General features: G+C 43.3%; 1 protein-coding gene across 4 annotated transcripts in view; it reads left to right on the plus strand.

The window, feature by feature from the left end:
* Window positions 1–26824, plus strand: part of TCAIM (T cell activation inhibitor, mitochondrial) — a 54707-nt gene that overhangs the window by 9469 nt on the left and 18414 nt on the right. For all 4 annotated transcript variants that reach the window (XM_075125716.1, XM_048838674.2, XM_075125717.1 and 1 more), the window contains exons 3-7: window positions 3559–3694; window positions 4353–4506; window positions 5879–6119; window positions 15357–15479; window positions 22021–22118. In XM_075125716.1, the coding sequence (XP_074981817.1) occupies window positions 3559–3694; window positions 4353–4506; window positions 5879–6119; window positions 15357–15479; window positions 22021–22118 (752 nt within the window). The remainder of the gene's footprint in view (window positions 1–3558; window positions 3695–4352; window positions 4507–5878; window positions 6120–15356; window positions 15480–22020; window positions 22119–26824) is intronic.

Raw genomic sequence — 26824 nt, forward strand, 5'->3', positions numbered from 1 at the left:
CGTTCCCTTTAAAGGGTTTGAGCCCCTGTATACCCACCCTCCACCAGACTCCCGCTCATTTGCCATGGCTAGGGAGTGCCAAAGCTGCCAGGGCCCCTCCCCAAAAATCAGGAGGCAAAAAAGATGGACCTCTTTGGGAGGAAAATTTATGCCACCAGGGAGCTACAACTCTGGATCTCTAACCACCAGGCTGTCCTCGGCAGGTACAGTTACAACTCCTGCGGAGTGATGGCCAAATTCAGAGTTGTTGCCGGAGGACTCCAGGGCAGAATTCTCTCTAATGGAGGAAGGAAAGCTGGTTTCCTGAGTCTCACTTCAGGCAGCCCTTGAAGTGGCATTCTCAGTGTCCCATACCATGGCCTCGGGGATAGCCATTAAACGGACCACCTAGCTACAGGTGTCTGGGCTTCCTTAAGAGGTCCAGCATACAATTCAAGATCTCCCCTTTTGAGGGTTCAGCCCTGTTTTCGGAGAAAACAGACTCCCAGCTTCATAGCCTGAAAGACTCAAGGGCCACCCTCAAGTCTCTGGGCCTCCGCACTCCAGCAAACCACAGAAACATTTTAAGCTGCAGACTCCCGCCTTGTTCATACCAGCCTCAAAATAGGCAGGACTTCTCTCATGGATGGGGTAGAAACAGAAAGAGGCCAGGGCTCTGGTCAGGGGAAGCAGTCTGCTGGCTAGAAGCAGACCTTGTGAAGATGCGCCTGGGCGCGACCCACCAGTCTGGACACTGGATCCATATCACCTTACCTTCTCGTGCCAACAGTCCCCTTTCTACCCCGTGTGGGCCTGAATTATATTGGATCTCTGGGTACTCTACACGGTAGAAAGGGGATAGTCCCACCAATTCTCTGCCCTTCCACCCCTTTTCCCCGTCCCTCTTCAGAGACCCTTCTCACGAGAAGCTCCTCATACAGGAGGTGCACTCGCTCTTGCCACTTGGGGCAGTGGAAGAGGGGGAGGGATAGCTCCCTGGCCTGCTAAACCCAGGGTTGTGAGTTCAATCCTTGAGGGGGCCATTTAGGGATGTGGGGAAAAAATTGGGGATTGGTCCTGCTTTGAGCAGGAGGTTGGACTAGATGACCTCGTGAGGTCCCTTCCAACCCTGATATTCTATGAAGAGGTTCCTCGAGTTGAAGGGCTAGGGCTTCTATTCCTGGTATTTCCCAATACTGGAAGCCAAAGGCGGCCTCAGGCCCATCCTAGACCTGCAAGATCTCAACAAGTTCATGAAGAAACTGAAGTTCCCCATGGTCTCTTTGGCCTCCATTATCCCTTCCTTGGATCCAGGGGACTGGTATGCCACCCTCAACTTGAAGGATGCTTACTTTCACATTTCAATTAAGCCATCCCACAGAAGGTACCTCAGTTTCATGGTGATCCACAATCACTACTAGTTCACGGTCCTCCCGTTTTTGACCTGTCAGCAGCTCCTCAAGTTTCAGAGTAACAGCCGTGTTAATCTGTATTCGCAAAAAGAAAAGGAGGACTTGTGGCACCTTAGAGACTAACCAATTTATTTGAGCATAAGCTTTCGTGAGCTACAGCTCACTTCATCGGATGCGTACTGTGGAAAGTGTTTACCAAGTGCATCACAGTTGTGGCTGCGTTCCTGCACAAGCAATAGGTACAGGTATTTCCATACCTCAACAACTGGATAATCAAGGGCCACTCCAGGACGCAAGTGGAGGCACAACTTGGCTTCATAAGAGCAACTTTTGACGAACTGGGCCTTCTCAGTGTGTAGAAGTCTCTCCCATTTAGCAGATAGAGTTTATAGGAGTGGTACTAGACTCCACACAGGACATTGCGTGCCTCCCGGAATCGTGGTTCTGGTCCCTGGGGACGTCATTCAAAACCTCAGACAGTTCCCTACAACCACAGCAAGGAATTGCCTGAAGCTTCTGGGACACATGGCCGCTTGTACCTATGGAGTACAGCACGCCAGACTCAGACTCCGGACTTGTCAGGTGTGGCTAGCCTCAGTGTATCACCCGGTTCAGGACAGTCTGGACAAGATTGTCACTCTACCTCATCCAGTCCTCAACTCCCTCCTATGGTGGCTCGACCCACAGGTAGGGTGTGCCGGGGTCCCCTTCACCAGACCTCACCCATCCTCCTTGCTGGTGATGGACGTGTCAGCATTGGGGTGGGGGGCACACCTAGGAGACCTCAGGACACAAGGTCTCTGGTCCCAGGTGAAGTTCCCTTCATATCAACGTCAGAGAGTTGAAAGCAGTCCGCCTAGCATGCCAGACCTTCCGAGTTCATCTGGAGGGGAAATGTGTATTGGTCATGACAGACAACACAACAGTGATGTTTTATATAAACAGATGGGGTACATGCTCCTCTCCCCTGTGCCAGGAAGCCCTTAGACTGTGGGACTTTTGCATAGCTCACTCGATCCTCCCTGGAGTACAGAACAAGTTGGCAGACTATCTCAACAGGTTGTTCCATGGCCATGAGTGGTCCTTGTGCCTGGATGTTGCGAACTCTTATCTTCCAACTCTATGTCCTGCTCCTCCACTCACTGCACACTCCATGAGGGCACAAGCTTTCTCAGTCGCATATTTCCTGGTGCATGTTGTTATCAGTGTACATTTTTGCCTCGCATTACGCTATTACCCAACAGGCCAGAGATGATGCAGCCTTTGGTAGAGCAGTGCTACAGTCAGCAAACCTTTGAGCTCTGACCCCACCTCCAAAACTTGGGCTTGGTAATCGCCTAATTGGAACTGACATGAACAAGCACTCAAAGAAGAAAAAACAGTTACTCACCTTCTCATTACTGTTGTTCGAGATGTGGTGTTCATGTCCATTCCAATTCCCATCCTCGTATCCATCTGTGAGAGCAGCCGGCAAGAAGGAACTGAGGGAGTCGCGGGTCGGCAGGACCCTATATTGATTGCCACGAAGGTGTGACCCCAGGGGCCGCCCTGGCCAACCCAACAGAGGCCACTAGGAGAAAAACCTTCCAGCTGCCATGCCCGCAGTGCGCACACACCTAATTGGAACTGACATGAACAACACATCTCAAAGAACAACAGTTACAAGAGGTAAGTAACTCGGATTTTTTTTAGCCCAGAACTAATGCTTTGTTTTTATAGCAAAGTGCTTTACAAATATTAAACTTCTTAGCTACTTTCGAACTTTCAAGTTATGGGCATTGACTTGAGAAACACCAATTCCAAGATGGCAGCCCTCAGTACCTCTGACTATTCCAATCACCAGTATTTAAAAGAGGTATTTCTGTGGAGAATTTCATATATGAACTTGTAAGATTCATCCCTTACCTTCTCCAAATACCACTTTTTGAATGCCACTAATCAGAACTGTTAGCATCAACCATCTTTGTAACACAATAGGCCTGTTATGGTTAAATAGAATTTTGTTGATCCCATGAGACAAAATCCAGCCTTCTAGTACGGCTTATTTTTAAGTGATTGTATTTCATATGAGTGTTCACACCATTCTGGTAACATTTCTTTTATGTAGTTTATATTACTTCACCATTTGGAGGTTACTTTAATACATAAAGCTTTTATTTCTTGTTAGGTTGTATCTGGAGAAAATATTGCTACAGTGGGTTCTTCAGGCAAGACCTTTGTCAGGGGCTGAAGTCTTCAATGCTCTCAGACCTTTCTATTTTGCTGTGCATCCAGATTTCTTTGGCCAGCATCCCAGAGAGAGGGTAAAAATATATTTTTGTTTCTAAAGGTGTTTTCATGTATATGGTATATGAAGAAAGGAAATATTTTATTAGTTTAGATTTTACACTGTCAAAGTTTGATCTACCATTTGTAGAACTAACATGGTGATCAGGAAAATACAACTTTAACAAGATAATGTCCAGCAAATTCTTATAATTTGGACAAAGTATATCCCCAAACTCACTAATCAGCCTTTCACTATACATTGCTTTCCCTGACACTCTGGAGTCTTGAACCATACAAAACATAGAACTAATGCAACACTCCATTTTATTTTTTTTAAACCTGTGACAGCCCTTACAAAGAATGACCTTTTACTTTTAATCAAACCTAATTTTTTACCTGTTTTTGGAAGCTATCTTGAACATTATATATGCTTTAACTTCTGCTTTACTCTTATCTACCATCCAGTCAACTATTCATGCAATGAAGATAAATTTTTAATGAAATTACTCAGTCACCTTTCTATGTGGAATACATTGATGTGTTTTCATGGAATTGTGAACTACGTTTAATACGTTGACATTTAGTTGTATCTTATTAAACTAACACTGTTAGCCTACTTTTAAATAAATATGCCATGTTGAGAAAGCAGACAAAATTAAGTATTTACAGTGGCTCTTATTTTGTTTTCTACAGGAAATCAATGAAAACTCTCTTAAGAGGTTAAATGGCTATTTGGAGAATCTCCAGAAACCAGGATTTAAGTCTTTTAAGCCAACTCAACTCACTTTTTACGTGAGAGAGAGAGAGCAAAACTCTTCTGATGTCCAAGAATCCTTCAGTGCTGCAGGTGCTTTTTCTTAATCTGATAATTTCTCTTGCAAAATTAAATACTGAAAATCCATTCCATAGTTTTGTACTATTCACCCCTTTTTTATAGTGCCTTATCTACTACCCACTGATGTCAATTGGCATTGTATCAGGCCCTTAAAGGCCATCCCAGGTAATTACACATTCTTCTAATGGAAAATCTTTTTTAAGAGCGAGTGGTTATAATGGGTTTAAATGTAAGTAGGAGTCCAGTCAATAATCTTACAATGAAATTGAAATAATACCCTGACATACTTGCCAGCTATCAATGCTTTTAATTCAACTGTCTGTGTATAACTTGAAGATAGTTATAGTTTAGGGTGTTACTTTTATTTTCTCATTATTTGGTCTAGCTGTAGCATGTAGACTCTCAGTATGTTATAGAAGTGCTGAATGACCAAGAGCAGCAGAGGTACATTTTAAAGTGCAGTTTGTAAATTTCAGTTAATATTCGCTTAAGAGAACGTAGGATGATTCACTGGCAAGTTTGGTATGCTTGTCTCTGAATTTTCCTCAGATTTTTTTTACAATTCTGTCTAATGACATGTTAGGCTGTATTTTAATTCATGTTCTGTTTTTCTAGTGGTCAGAAAATTCTCACATAAATGAATTTTGAGTGATCATTCTGCTAGAAGAAGAAAATCATACTAGCCTGCAGAGAAAAATAGTGGTATATTTGAGCCACTTAGATATAAGAATAAAGGGGGGGTTGTTTAGTAGTTAGAACAGGAGGGACTGGATCTATGTGGTTCTGTTCCTGCTTTTGCCAGTGACTTGCTGTGGCACTGTGCGAGCCAGTTAACATCTCTGTGCCTTAGTTTACACCTCTGTGTATAACAAGTGTAATGCTTGTCTCTTGAATTTCATAGGTGTTGAGGCTTATTGTTTGTGAAGTAGTCTTAGATCCTTGCCTGTCTACAGTATATTTAATCCAAAGTAGTATTTTTTTGTTAATAAATCTTACATAAAGGGCTCTCGAACAAAACTGTTGGAGTTAAAGCAATAGAAATGTTTGCGCCTCCTTCATATTTATTTTCTATTTGTCACAATTGCAGATAAGCTTCAGACTTACCCACTGAGCCAAATAGTTGAAATATCCTAATAGTTATAGCTCTGGACTTGTACAATTGTAAATATTAAACTAGATTCTGATGCCTTCTGCCATGCTAATAGTTTGAAGTCTATAGTACTTGTTAAATAAATGTTATAATTTCACTGTGAAACTTATCATATAATACATGTATGGTGTGTTTCAACTTTAAGACAAGAATGAAACAATGTGAATGCATCTAAAAGTTCAGGTATTCAGCTGAATGTAATATTAATTGTTTTGAGGGTTGCGTTTTTTATAGGTTTTCGAGCCGTCAGTTTTACTTTGCACACCAGGGACTTACTAAGCACAGTATTAGACATTCTCAACTCCTGCAGCTTATCTACTGAGCATGTCCAAAGCGTGAACTCTCAACCTCACAAAGAAGTAAAAGGGACGTTTTATAGGCCTATCAAATGGGACAAGACTTATTATTCATTTACTGGATTCAAGGATCCTGAGGAAGAACTAGAACAAGCCCAGAGGGTGGAAATTACTCTAATGTAGGTAAAGGTTTTTATTTAACTAAACTACTGTTTTGTAATATACATTAGTCTGCTTTTAATAGTGGTAAAATAGGATAAGAATTTTTGACAAACTGCAAAATGTTTATCACCCCAAATATTGTTCCTTACCCTATAGTGATGTAATTGAAGGGTGCTCAGATGAGCAACTGCAGTTAATCATCGACTCTGGTGAAAGATGGGCAAAGAATGTCATGGCTCATAGTCAATGATTGTTTCAAATGTGGATGTTTAATCCTAGTTTTTCATTGGTTTGCTGTGGAATACCACTGTAGATTCATCAGGGGAGTCAACAGATTTCAGGTGTTAAAACTCAGTATTTTACATCACTTGTAATATACTTAGAGCTTTCAGAACACAAAATAATACATTTAAATCTATGCAAGTCAAGACATCAATTGGGTACCATGTTATAGAGCCCTATAAAAATGCTTATATCTGTATTGTGTGGTTTTTGCTGTGCCTAACATCTGTTTCAGCCTTCGGGCACCATCTTAAATATCCAAAGTTTTGGCAATGTAATATATGCAGTTAACTTACACAAAATGCATTATAGTGTGATTTAGAAATCAACTGCTGAAAATTGCTTAGTACTCTTAATTGTTTATAACTCTTGAATAAGCTTACTACAGATTTCTGAAGAAATAAATGCTGATCATGAGACACTTTTTAAAAATGACTGAATTAAAATAAACAGCATTATACAATTTAATTTTTATTCCCTTGAATATAATATAGTGCAAAATGTGTGGTGTTTATGTGAAGTGCCAGACTAATTGGAGTGTAAGTTCTTCAAGGCAGAGAGCATGATACCTAGCACATAAGGTCATTGTACTACTGTAAAACACATAACAGATCTAAGTTGTACATGAGTTTTGTTTTCTGTCTGTGTGTAATTGTACATCCTTTTCTTCTATATCATGAGCCTGTTATGATTACTTCATGATTTGTATAAATTGTCATTTGAAGATGGACTTTTTTCTTGTATCTGTTTTATATTCATGCTTGAGTTTAGTACTTTCTCTTAGCGGTGGAGTATAATATTGCTCTTGTAAAAACAAGAAACTGCAATCAATCAGTTGTGTATAGTGGGCATTTGGATAGCTGAAATGGTTGAAAAGGGTAAATAGAGTAAAGGAGATCATTAAGTATCTCATAGAAATAATTGATTTTAATCTTTCTCTGAGTGTCTCAAATATTTTTCCAGTTATAGCAAAAGCTCTACCTACCAGGTTTCTGACCAATATTACAAGCATCATTTACTGTTTTGTTTTGAGGGGGTTTTTGTGTGTGTGTAGTAAAGATAACATTTCCTATCGATCTATATTCTGACTAGAAAACAATATACACTGTTGACTTAGGTCATGTCTACACTGAGACTTCACACTCTGGCTTGCCATGTAGGAATCTACAGCACGTTAGCTGGCCACTCACTGACTGACTATGCGGACTGCTACTGTGCATGAATAATTCCAGTGTGTGCTTTGATGAACTGCACAGAACTACAGATCTTTTGTTGTGCATTAGCAGGGTCCACATGGCCAGTTACTGCATGGCAAGCTAGTGTACTGTAGAGTCACACACACATGTGGGCAAGCCCTGAGAAGTCCATCTGCTGCTTGAAGTTACATCGAAATTACAGATCAGTCAAAATACCTTCCTGTAATCAACTGAAATCCCCATCACTGACAAGAAAGGGTTAAAGGCCAGTTGGGCATATTCACTCCACATGGGTGGAAATTAGATCATTATCAGCCAGAGAGAGGGGACAAAAAAAATCTGGGGATAACTCAGCAGACACCTGGGCCCTATAAATAGGCTGAGAGAGTTCAGCGTTGGGGAGAAGACCCACCTGCTTCCTGTGGCTGTTCCTGCCAAGAACCAAAGTGCCAGATAATAGTGGAGGCTAGAGGCCTCAGGAAGATTTAGACTCAATGAGACAGTGCTTGATATCAGAACTGAGGAAAAGCAGTGAAACCCAAGGAAAGGGTTAAGCGCAGGGGCCCAGAGGATAGATTGATTTTTTTGGTAGTTTGGATTACGCTTGAACGTTTTGTTAAACTGAAAGGGATTTGGACTAGCAGCTTCTCAGCCAGAGGGCTGAATGGCATGCAAAGACAGGTAGCCTGCAGGGGCTCTGAGTGGTCATAGTGCCCCTCAGGTTTGGCATGGCTGCTCTTCTGTCTCCGTCTGTGGAGGGATGGATGGGCCAAACCTGAGTGGTGCTGTGACAATGTGTCCGGTCACGATGCTCATAGTGGGGACAGGAGCTGCGACTGCAGGGTGGCCTCAATGTGGACTTTATTCAAATTCACAATTACCATGAACACTAATGCTATGATTTTGACACACACATCACAATCAGGGCAAAATATTGGCTAATGGTATGGATTCAGCTCAGAAAACAAGTTCATAAAAGGTGTGGTATCTGAAAACGTTCATATCTGAAATGTCACTAAAATATGGAATGTGATAGTGGAATAATTTTTCTCTTGTTACTTTAGGATTGTAAAATAATGCTCTAGTATTACTAGTGTAATTGCATTTTGCTGTTCACATTTGTGCAGCACAAAAGTAATGGGCTATTTTTAATTTTGTAGATGTGGCCTTAATTGTATTTAGTGCACTGCACACAACTGCTAAGACCTGAGATTTTGCACTCAATAAATCCCTCTCTTTTGGTTCAGTGGGCCTGGTAAAAGCACCCATGGTTTTAAAATTAAGTGCTGTTGTACGTACTTCACATTGTCCTTGCTTAGATATTTAGATTGCCCTGTTTCCCTCCCCTGCCCTACAGCCATACCTGTATGCTCCAGAAGTCAATTCATTTCTGATGGGTTATCAGTGACGAAGGAACCCTAGAACTGTGACTTCTACTCATCAGTGTTCATCCTATCTCATGTGAGGTATCAAAGTATTTCATCCCTCATATCTCTCCCCGTGCTCTATTATATCCTTTGGCTCTGCTGTCAGTTTCCTTAAATTTAAACACAAAACACACCACAACTTTTTGTGTTAGTCTTCAGAGGCACTGACATCTGACAGAGTTGTTTTAGAACTGCTCGTGTAAACCACGCCAATCCTCAGGTCTCTACCTTTCACTCCCCTCAGAACAGCTAGAGGTAATAGAGTGCATCTCTAATAATACCAGAGGTTTCAGAGCAACTTGTGTGGCAGTTGGTGCACAGCTTTTGTGGAGCTCAAGTTCTCACTTATAGGTACATCAGAGGCATTCAGCAGCTTCAGTCACTTATGTCTCATTCCCATTGGAACATCACTGAGCTTGATAGACTGACCTTAATGCAAGGGCATCTTCAGTGCCCTTAAGGTCTTGCTCCTCCGAGTGTGAAAAGAGTGTGTATCACTGCTGCGCTTTATCTTTGAAGCACCAGTGACATACTTCTCAGCACATTTTCTGGATCAGGTGTGTTTTCTGTCTGCTTCCCTTTCTCTTTCACATTGAGAAGGGCCCCCTGCAGCTTTAAAAAAAGGTGGATGTGGTCATACTGTATCCCTCACAAGTAGGCATGATTGCTGTGTCCTGCTTCAGTGAGGATCACGATTGACTAGGCTGTGAGATGATCAGAGATGTCAGTGTGAGCCATTAGGTCCCAGTGGGAGTTCCTCCTTATAAATTCCAGTGCTTCTGATAAGTCTGGAGAGAATTTGGCCTCAAATGAGTCAGAATTGATACCTCATCCTTCACATCAGGGCAGGCGTTAGGGGTTGGCAACCTGGGCAACCACCCAAGGTGCTGTAGTCAGGAGGGTACCATTGGTGAAGAAGCAAGGGTGTCAGGCTCCCCCTTGCTGCCTGCAGGCTGCAGCCTGGCATGACAGGAGAGCCCACCTCCTTGCTCCGGAGCAGATGCCCCCTGCTTGCCACCACACCTGGTTTCCCAGCCCACCTCCCAGTCCCACCTCTGCACTCTGCAAGCCAATGAGCTCTTCCCCTCACCCTCTGGGACTGTCCCAGCCTGGGCCATTCCTCCTTCCATGGGTGGCCTGAATGAAAGCAGTGCTTCCCAATAGAAAATGAGTGTGGCATCTCAGCCAACCAGTGGGAACTAGAAATTTCTGGCCTCTTCTCTGAAATTTTTCTCTCTCTCTCTCTCTCTCTCTCTCTCTGAAACTGCAAGAGAGAGTAGGGGGAGGGGGTTTCCTGACCCCATGTCCCAGCTCTCAGAGGGCCTCCCAGGGCTTCCAGCTCTTCCCCCCCCCCCGCACCCCCCAGGTTCCAGGGGGACCCTCCCTATACCCCCAGCTCCCAGGAAGCCCCTGTCTCTGCCCCCCAGGTGCCAGCCTCCCAGTTCTCAGGGCCCTCCCATTCTCCCCAGTTCTCAGGGTATCCCCCAGGTCTTTGAGGTTCTCCCCTCCCCCATTCCACACACTGACCACCCAGTTCCCCAGCTCTCAGGGGCTCTACCTTTCTCTTGCTCATCCCAAAGGAAGTTGTCACTGCAGGGGGTTGGAGATATTTCGGGAGCGACCCTTCCTCCATCACCACCCATCCTAGCTACTCCAGTGCACTGGAGTGCATTTTAATCTTCCCTGCCCCCCAATAGCCCCCCTTCTGTGGGACTGGGAAGGGGCAGTTTAATATTGGGGATGCTTAGTATTGGGGTGTGGGGAGAGATCTGCCCTTTTGGAGCCCCCTACCCCTCACTACGTGTCACTACCCCTCCCCTGCCTTCCCACACAAGCAAACTATCTGTACTCCTCTGGTTCCCTCTCTCCTTTCCGGGGCTCTCTGGTCACCATGCTTCCCTGCCACCATAGCTCTCTGGTGCCTTCCTGTCGCTGTACCTCCCCTTAGGCTGCTGACCCGTTGTAGAGAGCCCAGGGAGGCAGTGGGGGCCAGGGACACCAAAATACAAGTTCACCCAGGGCGCTATTTTCCCTAAGGCTGGTCCTACTTCACAGCAAGACTGAATTGGCATTTTCTATGGTGGTGTAGGTCTGATGGGATAGATCTCATCATTCTACTTCCATCCTTTCAGAGCAGTCAGCTAGATATACAGTATCAATATTGCTGTAGTGCTATGAGCATGTTCTCAGTATGTGGTTCCTGAAGCTGACTTCTGTGGTTAAATGAGGCATGATAATACTCCCATAGTGCTTAAACTCATTCGGTACCAATAGGGCTCAAAAGACTTGTAGCTGACTTTGCCAGTGAGGTATAGCTGTGGTTTTAAAGTAACTCAATAAATTTATGCATTCTCTGGGTGCATTGAGAGCTGTGATAACATACACAGAGGGAGCTTCTGTGGCACTAAAGTGTCAGACTATTGTTTTGTCATGCCATAGTTGGTACAAAGACTTGGGAAAGAGCTCGAACACATTTCATTGCCACAAGAGTGGTCAAATTTAGTATTTCTGTATCGGCTAACTGCCCTCTGGTGTCCGTGCCCTGTCATGGCGAGACAGCTCGCATGCTGTAACAATCCCCAGAGTCTGGCTCAGCAAGGACTTTTGCTCCTGGCAGGTTCAACCATGCCGGACTGGTCTGTAGGGGAGGGGCCAGACAAAAGATTAACAGCAGCCTTGGGAGAAACTTTGCTGTATTGATGGACAACATTCTGAGGTTGTTTCCATCTTTTTGGAGAAGGGAGTGGAGCGGTCCCTGCTTGAGTGGAAGTCAATCAGCAGCAGTCTTATGAGAGCCAGACTGAAAGGGAAACACAGTAATCACCCCGATCCAGTGCTATGCTCCAACAAATGACAGTGATGAAGAAGCAAAGGACAAATTCTACCTTGCACTATAGGCGTAGTTAGAGAGAGTACCACACTACAACCTAACTATTATCACGGGAGACCTCAATGCCACGGTGAGTAAGGACAACACAAACAACGACAGAGCAATGGGAAGACATGAGTGTGGCACCATGAATGAAAATGGAGAGGCTTGTTGATTTCTGCAATATTGAACGATCTAGGCATCAGCGGAACCCTATTTCAACATTGTGAAATTCACAAGCTGACATGAGGTTCTCCAAATGGCAGAAATAAGAACCAGATTGACCATACGATGATCAATGGCAAATGACGACACTTGCTGACAGATGTGAAAGTGAGAAGGGGAGCAGACCACCACCTTTTGACAGCCTCCACCAAACAAGGGACATAGACGTTATGATATTGACAAGCTAAAATCCCCTGAAATACAGAAAGCTTTCGTTCTGCAGTTAAAGAACAGGTTTCAGGAACTTGCAGCCCTTGATGAAGGGGGGGGAATGCAAATGAGGAGATCAACAAAAAGTGGGACAATCTATAAACAAAGCAGTGAAGCCTGTCTAGGCTACCGGCAGAAAAGAAGAAAGGAGTGGATTACACCCAGCACGTGGAACGCCATATAAACCAGACAAGCCCTGAAGAAAAAAGTTTTAGACACACAATCCCAGAAGCTAAAGGACAAATACCACAAGTAGTAGAGCAAGGCACACCAGGAGGTTAAACGCCTTGTGAGAGCGGACAAACGACATTATATTGATAATCTGGCAACACAAGCAGAGGATGCAACTGCTCATGTTGAACAAGGAATAGTCTATCAAATGACATGGCTTATCAGTGGCAAACAGGAGACACCAACAAACATTCTCATCAGGGACAAACAAGGCCACTTACTGACATCAGAAAAAGAACAAGAAATGGTCTGGACAGAGCATTTCAAAGAATTGCTGAACAGGGAGCCACCTATAGAGGAAGCAAACATTCAGGAGGGAGAAGAAGATCTTGATATCAACACAGACACCCCAGCTCCGAAAGAGATCATTTAAGTCATCAAATCCTTAAAAAATGGGAAAGCTCCTGGCAAGGATAACTTACAGAATTGTTCAAGGTAAAACCTGAGTTATCAGCATCTATACTGGCCCCTCTATTTACATTTGTCTGGGAAAGGGAAAAAGTGCCAAATGAGTGGACCAATGGGGTTATAGTGAAGATACCAAAGAAAGGAACTCAGTGATTGTAATAACTGGTGTGGTATCACACTTATCTGTGCCAAGCAAAGGTATTGTGTAAGATCATAGTCCAGTGTATATTAGAGGCAGTTGATAGCGTTCTTAGAAAAGAGCAAGCCTGTTTTCGAAAAGGACCTGGATGCGCAGACCAGATCTTCACTCTACGAAACATAATAGAACAATGCTTAGAATGGCTATGGCAACTCTAGATAAACTTCATAGACTTTGAGAAGGCTTTTGATAGAATTCACAGGACCAGCCTATGGCGCATTCTGCGGGCATATGGAATCCCTCTCTGTATAATCAACATCATCAAAAGCTAATTTTCCAACTTTACATGTAGTGTTGATCACATGTAAATCATGTTTACATGTGCTCAGTTGCATGAGCTCAGTTTTGAAGTCAGAATAGGAGTACATCAGGGGTGCATCATGTCTGCAGTCCTCATCAATATTGCCATCGACTGGGTAATGCGGCGTACAAGAGAAGACCTATCAAGGCATTAACACCCTTCACATCCCTTGAAGGCCTGGACTTCGCAGATGATCTCTCTCCTATCACATACCCAACACTGTATACAAGAAAAAACAACTCGACTCAACACATTCATTCAGCAAATTGAAAATCAACCGCAGTAAGACGTATCATGACCTTTAATATTGGCTCACCATCACCAGTACGGATAGAGGATCATGCTCTCATCAATGTAGGGACATTTACATGCTTGGGCAGTACCATCAGCCAGAACAGTGGAACAAGCCAGGACATCCAGAACAGAATCAGTAAAGCCAGGAACACCTTTAGGAGTTCAAATACAGTCTCTGGAAATCATCAATATACAACACCAAAACCAAACTCAAGATTTATCTGAGCTGTGTACTTTCAACACTACTTTATAGTGCAGAATGCTGGGGAATAAGAAAGCATGACATGTCCAAACTGTCTTCATTCCATACAACCTGCCTCAGAAAAATCCTTATGACGACTGGTGCCCCCCCACTATTGGGGGAGCGGGAGCACCAGCTAAAGGGGAGGATACGTGACCTCCCCATGTGTCTCCACCCTAGCCCAGGGCCCCCATGCTCTCCCTATCCCACATTACCTGTGAGGGGATTTCTGTGTTCTCGCTGTGCTGGCTCCTCCTCCGGCACATTTGGCTGCTCTTCCTGGCAGGTAGAGCCAGGCAGGGAGCAGGGCAGAGCCACTCTTGGCTGCTGCCTGGGAGAATGCCTGGCTGTGGCAGCAGCAGGCTGCCTCCTGCCCAGGCTTAGCTTCCAGGATAGCAGCTGAGCAAATCGGTGCCCCCTCCCTACCCAGCATGCTCAGTCAGCTCCTGTCCCCAGAAGTGGAGCCACGGGAGGGAGTGGCAGCAGCCACTGTCCTTCTGGGACAGGAGCCGACTCTGAGCATGCCAGAAGCTGAGCTATGGTGGGGGGCAGCCTACTGCTGCCACAGCCAGGTGCTTTCCCCGTCAGCCGAGACACTGCGCTGGTAGCATCCCAGGAAATGTGGCTAAAAGAGACTCTGGCCCTGCCCCTTCACTTCCGGCTCTGGCCCCGCCCCTTCGCCCCGCCCAGACTTGCTGCTGGGAGGGCACTTGACCTTTCATGACCCTCCTATGAGTCGCTTCCGTACAATCTCAAACCAAGACCTATTCACACAGTGCAGCCAAGAAGATATGAGCACCATCATTAGGAGGAGGACTGGAGGTGGATTGGCCATGTGCTTCAAATGGAAACTGATTCAATTACCAAAATAGCATTAAAATGGACACCTGAAGGCAAGTGAAAATGAGGCCACGCAAAAACATGGAGAAGAGCTGTGGAAGCTGAGTTGAAAAAAACTGGGACACAGCTAGGGAGCCATTGAAAGACTTGCCAGAAAACAGACAGGAGTGGAGGAGCTTCGTCACTGCCCTAAACACCAGAGGCATAATGGGAACATGTTGATGATGATAATCTAGATCATTTCAAAATGTTTTATCCATTAAATCTCTTAAGATGCTGCTTTTGAAGTGTTCTAGACCCGTGGGAACATGATTCAGTGACTGATCTACAGTTATCTGTTGGTTATACTATAATAGAAATGTTACCCTAAAAATAGATTTACTCTTTTTTCAAAAAACCATTCTTTTAAAACATTACCTGATCTGGTAACTTGACATAATTCTTAAAGTAGACATTAATGTTTTTACATAGCAGTACAATGTGCCTGAGAAATATGGTTTTGAATAGCCTTTTTTTTTTTTTTTTTTACAGCTCCTGGTTAGATAATAGTGAAAAAAGTGCAGTAAAGAAGCTGAGAAACAGCTTACCACTTAGGGAAGAATTAAACCGTTTAAAAGATGAACTCACTCATCAGCTACAGCTCTCTGATATCAGGTAATGAAGTACAGAAGATCTTACTTAAAAGTGTCAAAACTAGCATCATTTACAATTTTGTAAGGCCACAGTCTAAAAACAAAGTAATGCAGTTAAGCTTTAAAAAAGTGTATTCCAGCAAAATGTCTATTTTATATGTAATCATAAAGGCAGAACTCCACTGAATAAGATAATATTTTCATCAGACTTGTATGGGACTAAAAATTTGCATTTAAAAGTCAGGAGATTGTACTACCTAGTAGAATGGTCACCAATTCAGGAAAACACTTAAGCATGTGGTTCGGTTCTGTTGTAGTCAATAGGACCTAATCATGTGTTTATGTACTTTGCTGGATAAAATTGGTTTCCTGAATCGGGGCTTGAGCTTTCTTATATAACTAACTTAGCTTAAACAACTTGGCTTTTCTTCTGATGCTACATATGGTACTTATTGACAACTTGTGAATACTTAGTAAAGGTATTGTTGTCAAAAATATCAGAAACAAGAGTCCACGGAGGGAATATTGTAATAGCTTTAAAAACCAGGCGGGGTTCTGTACTTGGGTTTCTTTACTCCAAAATATTTCTTAGAAAATACAAGTCGTTAATATTTGAGAACAAAAATGCATCTCTTCAGGGTATATTGTGAAAGTTTTGAGTTAAATAGCTTTTAGGTTTGTTTAGTGCAGTAACAGAGTTTAAAGCTAGAAGGGCCCACCAGATCATCTAGTCTGACCATCTATCACAAGCCGCCAACAGCCACACAGTAACCCAACAACTGAAATTAAACTCAAGTATTTCAGCCCACAGAAGACTAGACTATTATGTGCCACAGGCAGAAAATAGGAGGGACCAAGGTGCACCTATGACAGTGAAATGAATGAGAAATACTTATGAAATGAATACAGATAATCCTTGCAAGTGACTCACACCCACACATTGCAGGGGAAGGTGAAAAACCCCCAAGGTCCTTCCCAACCCCACATATGGCGATCAGTTAGACGCTAAGCATAGGAGCATTTGAGGCAGCCAGGCCAGCCAGGCATTTGAGAGAGAGAATGCTTGGTGCCACCTCAGAGTCCTGATCCTCCATGTCAAATGGCCCTCTCCAGCCATGGCTGTCCTTGATGCTTCACAGGAGTGATATTAAGAAAACCCAGAATCCACTGGGGGGAAGTAGGGGGTTGGGGAAATATCCCTTCCTGACCCCTGCAGGTGGCTGGCTAAAAACCTGAAGCATGAGCTTTTAGGAACATCAGACAAACTGGACTGAGCTGCCCCTTACTGTCACAAGCAACCCCATCATACAATCTCACTCATACATTTGTACAGCTCCCTCTTGAAACTAACTAAGTTGTTTGCCTCCACAACTCCCAATAGGAGGCTTTTCCACAACCTCGCCCATCTCATGGTTAGGAACTTCCTTCTAATTTCCAGCCTGAATTTGTTTGTGGTCAGTTTATATCCATTTGTTCTTGTGCCAACACTGCTCTTTATCTTAAATAGCTCTTCACCCTCCCTGGTAATTTACTGCCCTAATACATTTTTAGAGAGCAGCCTTCTTTTTGCTAAAGTTAACAAGTCAAGCTCTTCCAGTCTCCTCTCATAAGATTAGGCCCTCTATTCCCCTGATCACCCTATTAACTCTTCTCTGCACCTTTTCTGGTTTGAATTCATCTTTCTTGAGCGTGGGTGACCAGAATTGTACGCAATATTCCATATGAGGTCTTATCAGTGCCTTGTACATGACATTAATATGTCTGTCTCTACTGGAAATGCCTTGCCTGATGCATTCTTGGATCTCATTTACCTTTTTCACAGCCGCATCGTACTGGTGGCTCACAGTCATCCTGTGATCCAACCCACAGATCCAGGTCTCTCTTCTCCTCTGTTGCTTCCAACTGACGAGCTGCTAGCTTGTAGCAAAAATTCTTATTAGCTTTGTCTTACTGAATTTCATCCCATTTCTGTCACTCCAGTCCTCAAGGTAATCCAGATCTTCCTGTAAAATGTTCCAGTCTTCCTCTGTATTGACGATGCCTCCCAACTTAGTATCCTCAGCAGATTTCATTAGCTCACACATACTTTTTGTGCCACCGTCATTAATAAAAATATTGAAAAAGATTGTTTCCAAGACCAATCCTTGAGGAACTCCACTAGTAACCTCCCTCCAGTCCAATAGTTCACCTTTCAGCACAACCCGTGGCCTTCTCCCCATTTAGCCAGTTCCTTATCCATCTTACAGATCTTGTACTGATCCCCATCTTCCCTAATTTAACTAATAATTTCTCATTTGGTACCATATTAAATGCTTTACTGAAGTCCAGGTATATAAGATCTACTCCATTTCTCTCATCTAAAATAAGAGATTTTTCTGAAAGAAGATCACGTTAGTCTGATGTGATCTACTTTTGGTAAATCCATGTTGCATTATGTCCTTTTAGCATTTTATCTCCCATGAACTTGCTCTTTCCTTCACAATTTGTTCTAAAGCCTTGCATACTAGTTACTGACCTGTTGTTCTGACTGCCTGGATAACTTCTTTTACCTTTCTTAAATATAGGTCTGACATTAGCTATTCTCCAGTCATATGGGATTACCCTGACTTAATTAAAAATCCTTGCTACTGGACTAACAGTCTCATGTTCCAGTTCTTTCATATTTTGGAATTGAAATTATCCAGACCCCTGATCCAAGCACGTTAAGATCTGTTTTTCTTCCATCTCAGATGTAGTAATTTCCATTTCTACACAGGCTCTTTCATCAACTATACTGCCTTCATGCACATGTTCCATATGATCATCCTTATTGAAACCCGGCAATGAATTCATTTAGTTTCTGAGTCATATCTAGATTATCTTTAATTTCCTTCCCATCCTCACTGCATAGCAGCCCAATTCCACCCTTCCTTATTCTATTTTTATGTAAACTAAAAAAATTTTAATTTCCTTTGCAAGAGTTAATGCATCTTGATTTTTTATAGTTCTAACTATTCTTACATTTTTATAACCTCCAGATGTAGCTTTCTTTATTGATCAACCCTTTTTTCCATTCCTTACAAACTCTCAGCTTACTTTTAATAATCTTTTTGAGGTGGCTATTCATCCAGCTGGTGTGGAGCCTTTCCCTACAAGCTTTTTTCCTTTGCTTGGGATGCAAATTTCAGATAACTTTTGTATAGTTGTGTCATAGGGTGGTCCCCTGAGAGTCATTTCCAGCCTCAGTGACTAACCACAACAACTCCAAGTTGTCTTAAACACCACTGTGCTTTATATTCCTTCAGAAGGCCACAGCCTGGAGCGTTATTTACATACTGCTTACACTCAGTAGCCAGCTTCCTCACTTGCTTCTGGGGAAAGGGTGGAGTATTAGCAGCAGCCCGTCCTGTCTATTACTGCCTTCCTTCCTACTCTCCTCCCTAGCACTTCCTTCCTGTCTACTTATATAGTCCCAGCTGCAGGGGTTTCTTCTACCCAATTAGCCTTGAGCTATATATTTACTCAGTTAATTGGCACACTGTGCCAACTACCTGTCTTTCAGTCCAGTCCCAATTAATGTATACTGGTGAGGATTTGAGTGACGGGGTGCTGAGTCAACTCATGACTCAAAATGCCCTGCTAGAAGTTGATTTTGAAGAAATTCCAAGCCTCCTCCACATTTAAGTCCTTGAGCTTTTCAGTTGACTTCTTTAACTAATTCCCTTAATTTGCCAAAGTCTGCACTTTTGAAATAAAAGGTCATAGTTGACGAGCTGATTTTGATTATCCTTCCATTTAATTTAAACTTAATTAGCTCATGATCGCTCGATCCAAGGTTATTTCCTAAGACTAGCTCTTCTATGAAGTCCTCACTGCATAGTAAAACCAAATCAAAACAAGTTGATAGAATCTTTCTGAACATAGAATGAAATTTGCTTGTTTGTGGTTTTTAATTTTTTCTTTCATAGTCAGTTATCAAAATACTGTAATGCTATATTGTTAGATTTTATGGAAAGTTCACATTATAATGAAAAAATTTACAAAAAAATGCAGCTTCCTGTTCAGAAATTTTTTTGAACTGAGAAGTAATTATATCTTAATGGGAAACTGCTACTTCTACCTCTTACAGGTCAATACTAACATGGTTGGAGGTTTTAAAAGTAAATAAAGGGCTTGATCCTCAGCCATTTCAAGCTTATGCTTGGGACATTTTAGCAGAGGGTGCAGACTCTAAGCCACCTTTTTTGAGTCCCCAATCCTGGAGCTATTGAGGGTCAAAGAAGCCTGAAAGTGTAACATGGAGTAGCTCTTAGGCTGATCTGAGTTATGCCTTGCTGTAGTTGTCCCATAAGGGCCCTTGCCTGGTACCATCCCTCTGCGCCCCTGATGCTGAATTGCTACGCTGGCTTTATGCTAACTGAGGATTCTCCTATTTTGTGGTAACAGTCAGTTTTATGTTTGAGGCAGTTTTACATACACTGAAAAGGGACCTAGGCAAGCTGAAGATCTGGCCCATAATTGTAAACTCTGTTAACATAATGTTGAGGGTATAGTGACCAAGAAACCTCAGAGTTTAATCACTATCTGAAACATTATCCTTAACTTGCCTGTTCTGTGTCAGTGTTGAGGGGATCTCAAAATGGTGAATGATTTTTTTTTTTTAATATACACATGCTGTAATACCTGAACAGAAGGTGAATTAAAGTTCATGTATTTTTGTGGTTTTAATATAGGCACATTTTGATAGCAGCAAAAGTTATCCTAATGTCTCAATTAAATATTGTAAATCATAAACATCTGTATGAATCCAGCTATGAAAAGGGCAACAAAAATGATTAGGGGTATGGAACGGCTGCCGTATGAGGAGAGAGTAATAAGAATGGGACTTTTCAGCTTGGAAAAGAGACAACTAAGGGGGAATATGATAGAGGTCTATAAAAATCATGACTGGTGTGGAGAAAGTGAATAAGGAAGTGTTATTTACTCCTTCTTATAACACACAAACTAGGGGCCACTAAATGAAATTAATAGGCAGCAGGCTTTAAACAAACAAAAGGAAGTATTTTTTTCACACAATGCACAGTCAACCTGTGGAACTCCTTGCCAGAGGATGTTGTGAAGGCCAAGACTATAACAGATTTCAAAAAAGAATTAGAAAAATTAATGGCAGATAAGTCCATCAATGGCTATTAGCCAGGATGGTCAGGGTTGGTGTCCCTAGCCTCTGTTTGCCAGAAGCTGGGAATGGGCGACTGGGGATGGATCCTTTGATGATTACCTGTTCTGTTCATTCTCTCTGGGACACCTGGCATTGGTCACTGTCGGAAGACAGGATACTGGGCTAGATGGACCTATGGTCTGACCCAGTATGGCCGTTCTTATGAATGGATAACTTACTCTGACTGGACATTCAAAAAAAGCAAAGACACTACTTTCTGCACGATATGATGCAGGAAATTTTTTAGAGACGTTTTTCCTCCTTACTTATAGTACATGCACATAAAACTTTCAATTCCAGTACAATAGTTCCCCTAATAGCAAGCCAAATCAACCCATTCAATATATGATCTAAATACTTGGCTAAACTCTCCAGGATTCAAGGGGAAAAGGAATCTTTCCCCCTTGCTTGGCTGTAAAGCACCTGTATAACTTAGTAATTAAGGGCTAGTTACTTGTAAGTACACCTACTTAACTTTATGCTGTGTGAGTAACCCAATTGAAATCAATGGACATACTCATAGGCGCTGGCTTCCTCCAGGGGCGCTCAATCCCCTGCTCCGACCCTGCCTCATCCCACCCAGTTCCGCCCCCTCCTCTGAGTGCACCTCGTCCCTGCTCCTCCCCTCTCCCCTCAAGCGCCTCCTGCATGCCATGAAACAGCTGATCGCATCGGGCGAGAGGCACTTATTGGCAGAGCCACCAGTGGACTGGAGGCGCTGGGGAGGAAGGCGGGCACTGGCTGCCGGAGAGTGCTAAGCACCCACTAACTTTTTTCCAGGGGTACTCTAGCCCTGGAGCACGCATGAAGTTGGCGCCTATATACTCACTGCATAAAGTACATGTGTAAGTCTTTTTAGGAACAGGGCTGAGGCTGCAATAGACTTTACAGTCCTAACCTTTTGTCCTCTTCTAAGAAATCAGTAAGGTTTTATGAATAAAACTTTTGTACTGAACTCCCTTCTGTGCATAGAAAAAATACAAAGAAAGTATCCAGAGAAACAAATAGCTGCTTTTTGCATATCCAGGTTATAGTTTTTAGCTTTTTTCAGTTTGTTTTTCCCCATTTCACCTGCACCATCTTCAATATGGCACTCACTGCAAAAGAAATTCTACATTTTCCATTTTAATTACCTTAATTATTTGTTTATATATAAAATTTGAGTAGTGTATGACTCAGATCACTTTATACACATTCCCAGTTGGGTTATTTGCTATTTATTCCTCTCCAGTGACTGTGATTTTTGTTGCTATGAATTACTGTTTTATTGTAAAGATCTTAGCACACTTTGGGCACTGTCTTACATTTTTTAAAAAAAATCCTTTTAAAAGACTGAGTGATATATTCTCAAGTAATTTTTCTTTAGATGGCAAAGAAGCTGGGGTATTGCCCATCGTTGTAGCCAGCTACACAGTCTAGGTCGTTTAGCTCAGCAGAGTCCAGAAGTACTAAGGAACGTTAAAGGTATATTTCCTATTACTTTTCTCTTTTGTGTGTCATGATATAGTAATCATGTAAAGATAAGCATGAATCTTATGGTGTTCTTCATGAAAGCATAGAACAACCTGTCTGAGTTACTTAAGAAATTAGCAGTGATACATAGTTTAAAATTCAAGTTATTTTATTTCAATACTGACGATTGTCTAGTAACTGTCTACAATATCAGGATTTAAAGGTACTTGCTTATTTCAGCTTGAAATCTTCATCTTGACTCATCTAAAGACTGTACTTTCAGATATTCAGAAACTCACAATTTAAGGTATTCATACTATCAATCTTACAGTAAATATACATATGTTTATACATGTTTAATAATGACAGGTGAAAAATAGTCACAACATATCAAAGTGATCACAAAATATAACTATAAATATGATTCTTAGCATTTCTTGTTACTGTCAAATTATAGAGTTGACATTCATTCATATTAGCCATATTAAACACAAATGCTTAATGAATACCTCAAAAGAGGTTTGAGTATTTGAATATCTGAAAGTACACTCCTTGTAAATAAAGCAGCCATAGATGCAGTATATTTGATTTATTTATTTATTTTATTGGCATGCTGATTTGTACACTAAGTGTTAACCCTTGCTTTAGGATCCAGTATTTTTAGTCTTCACGCGAGTCAACTCCATGCTTCCAAATACTGAGTTGTATTTTATTTGCCAGAGAAACATTTAGGTATGAAGGCACAGACACTTTAGAACAGGACTGGGCAAACTTTTTGGCCCGAGAGCCACATCTGGGTATAGAAATTGTATGGCGGGCCATGAATGCTCACAAAATTGGGGTTGGGGTGCGGGAGGGGGTGAGGGCTGTGGATGGGGGCGTGGGCTCTGGGGTGGGGCCAGAAATGAGGAGTTCAGGGTGTGGGAGGGGGCTCTAGGCTGGGGCAGGTGGGGCGGGGGTGAGGGCTCTGGGGTGGGGCTGGAGGTGAGGGTGTAGGAGGGGGCTCCAGGCTGGGACAGAGGGGTTTGGAGTGTGGGAGGGGGATCAGGGCTGGGGCAGGGGGTTGGGACATGGGGTGGGGCTGCAGGCTCTGGGGTGGGGTTGGGGTGTAGGAGAGTGCTCTGAGCTAGGACAGAGGGGGATCAGGGCTGGGGCAAGAGGTTGGGGCATGGGAGGGTGGCTCAGGGGTGCAGGCTCCAGGTGGCACTTACCTCAAGCAGCTCCTGGAAGCAACTGCATGTCCCCCCTCTGCCTCCTACGCACTGGTGCGGCGAGGCAGCTCTGCTGTGTGCTGCCCCATCCACAGGCGCCGCCCCTGCAGCTCCCATTGGCCAATGGGAGCTGCGGGGTCAGTGTGCGGAGTAGAGCCCCCTGGCTGTCCCAACACGTAGGAGTCGGAGGGGGGACATGCTGCTGCTTCTGGGAGCCGTGCAGAGTGGCCGCTAACCCTGCTCCCCGGCTAGAGTGCTGGAGTGGGGCAAGCCACAGACCCTGCTCCCTGCAGAAGTTCAAGGGCCAAATTAAAATTGCTGACAGGCCAGATCCAGCCCGCAGGCCATAGTTTGTCCACCCCTGCTTTAGAACCTGAGATTCCTATACACAACCCCCTTATTCTTATGGCCCATGTGAACCTGGGCTTAATGCCCCGTCTCTTTGCATTCCTTCAGAGAAGTATACATGTAGGAATCAAGATGTATTGTCATCAGAGTGTCCCAGATCAACTCACAGGGGTAGCGATGACTGCTCTTCAAGAGGATCCTTCGGATTAGAAAGGGTGAATCATTGGGAAGTTATTTTCAGTAAAACAGGGGTGGCCAACCTGAGCCTGAGAAGGAGCCAGAATTTACCAACGTACATTGCCAAAGAGCCACAGTAATACACCAGTAGCCCCCCATCAGCTCCTCCCAGCACCTCCCACCCACTAGAAGCCCCACCGATCAGCACCTCCCCCTACCTCCCTGCACCTCCTGATCAGCTGTTTCGTGGCGTGCAGGAGGCTCTGGGGCGGAGGAGCAAGGGCATGGCAGGCTCAGGGGAGGGTGTGGAAAGGGGTGGAGTGGGGGCAGGGCCTGTGGCAGAGCCAGGGGTTGAGTGTGAGCAGCCCCCAGCACATGGGAAAGTTGGAGCCTGTAGCTCTAGCCCCGGAGTCGGTGCCTATACAAGGAATCACATATTAACTTCTGAAGAGCTGCATGTGGCTCCAGAGCCACAGGTTGGCTACCCCTGCAGTAAAGGATTAGAAGCTCCTTCCTCCATCTTTAGCTCTCCTGACCTAGATGACACTAGACTCAGCTTCTGTCTTACCTCTTGATGAATACAAGTTATTTAAGGTTCATTGGATAGACAGGTGAAAGAACTACATTTGCCTGTTTGCACTATGGAGGAGAAATCCCACAAATAGTTACACAGTCCAGACAAATGACTCTAAGATAGCTTTTTCTGTCAGAGGGACTTCTGAAACTACCTGAGATCTGTGGCTCTCTGCTTCATCCATGCCACCAGTGTCCAAGAAGAATGATAAACTAACAGGTGCCCCAGGCAGGACAAAAGTTCATAGATTCATAGATACTAAGGTCAGAAGGGACCATTATGATCATCTAGTCTGACCTCCTGCATAACGCAGGCCACAGAATCTCACCCACCCACTCCTGCGAAAAACCTCACCTATGTCTGAGCTATTGAAGACCTCAAATGGTGGTTTAAAGACTTCAAGGAGCAGAGAATCCTCCAGCAAGTGACCCGTGACCCATGCTACAGAGGAAGGCGAAAAACCTCCAGGGCCTCTTCCAATCTGCCCTGGAGGAAAATTCCTTCCCGACCCCAAATATGGCGATCAGCTAAACCCTGAGCATATGGGCAAGATTCACCAGCCAGATACTACAGAACATTCTTTCCCCTGGGTAACTCAGATCCCACCCCATCTAACATCCCATCACAGGCCATTAGAACCAGAACCAGATACTGGGTTCACTTATGGTCTCTGCTACCCTGGAAATGAGTAAGTTGTTGTAGTAATTATAATCTTTCCTTGGGGACAAGGAGACAAAAAGATGGATCACTAACTCTCAGAATACCCAATTACCTGGCCAGTAGGGCTTCTAAGAACTTTTTTTACTTGGGTCAAGTAATCTTCTCTTGTAGATCATATTCCGGAAGACCTACATTCTGAAATCAAATCTCTTGTCCAAGAAGGATTGAGCATCTCTGAACACTTTCAGGTTACCATGTGACTCCTCTGATACAGCAGCTTGATCTGTGGCAATAACTGTTGGCCAGCACACATGGCATCACACTTAGTCTTTCTCAAAATTCTCAGTTTTGAATAATCATTCGTTCACTTGAGAACTCACTTATTAAATTAAAAGACAGGTAAGATTGTCCCACATTGTTCAACCCTATAAAGAACCTTGGAAAGGTAATGTTTATCGATGAGAAGTATCAATATGCTAATATACGATTGTATATATAATTATTCCTTGGACCCCGCAAATTTGGCCTCTGCCCTAGATGAATACTCGGATGATTAACTGTGTCCGCAGTCTCAGCCTTCTTTCCCACCCCCAGGAATAATTACTGTCTTACAGGTAGGTAGAGGTCATTATGAGAATACTTTTATTTCCTTTTATCCCTGTTTTTGAGATGACTCCTTGGGAGTGTTCCTTTCAACTCTGTCTTTCTCATGGAAAACTAATGCCATGTCTGCACAAACACTTCTGAGGGCAAAACATTTGTCACTCGGGTGTGAAAAAAGCACACACCCCAAGCGACATAAGTTTTGCCGGTGTAAGCACTCGTGTGCACAGCATTATGTCGGCGAGAGAGAAGGCTATCAAACAGCACAGAGGGTGTGTAGGATTGTATATAGGTTTCAGAGTAACAGCTGTGTTAGTCTGTATTCGCAAAAAGAAAAGGAGTACTTGTGGCACCTTAGAGACTAACCAATTTATTTGAGCATAAGCTTTCGTGAACTACAACTCACTTCATCAGATGCATACTGTGGAAAGTGTAGAAGATCTTATTATATACACACAAAAAGCATGAAAAAAATACCTCCTCCCACCCCACTCTCCTGCTGGTAATAGCTTATCTAAAGTGATCACTCTCCTTACAATCTGTATGATAATCAAGTTGGGCCATTTCCAGCACAAATCCAGGTTTTCTCACACACACACCCCAAACACAAACTCACTCTCCTGCTGGGTAATAGCTTATCTAAAGTGACCACTCTCCTTACAATGTGTATGATAATCAAGGTGGGCCATTTCCAGCACAAATCCAGGTTTTCTCACCCCCCCCCCCCAACACAAACTCACTCTCCTGCTGGTAATAGCTTATCCAAAGTGACCACTCTCCTTACAATGTGTATGATAATCAAGGATTATCATACACAATAATATACACATAATATAGGGATACCTGGGGTCAGATATCTGCATAAAAGTTCACCAAAGGGTGGCGTGTGAGGTCTCTACTGAAAGCCAGTTATCCACTGCTTGTCATAATCCATTGTGAAATCCATGTACATATAATATTTAAGAAGTTATGTATCTGTACTGAAAATTATGCTCTTAAGGTCTTGAACTTAATGCAGGTCACCAGGAGGTGATGTACCATGGAGATGTTCCTTTCAAGAAGGAGGTAACTAACAGATACCTGTCTCTTTGTCTGGCCATTTGTGTATTGTATGCTTATTTGCATACTGAGCTGGGTGCAAACTG

This window comes from Caretta caretta, chromosome 2 (assembly GCF_965140235.1).
Source record: "Caretta caretta isolate rCarCar2 chromosome 2, rCarCar1.hap1, whole genome shotgun sequence".
In the NCBI taxonomy this organism is placed as follows: Eukaryota; Metazoa; Chordata; order Testudines; family Cheloniidae; genus Caretta; species Caretta caretta.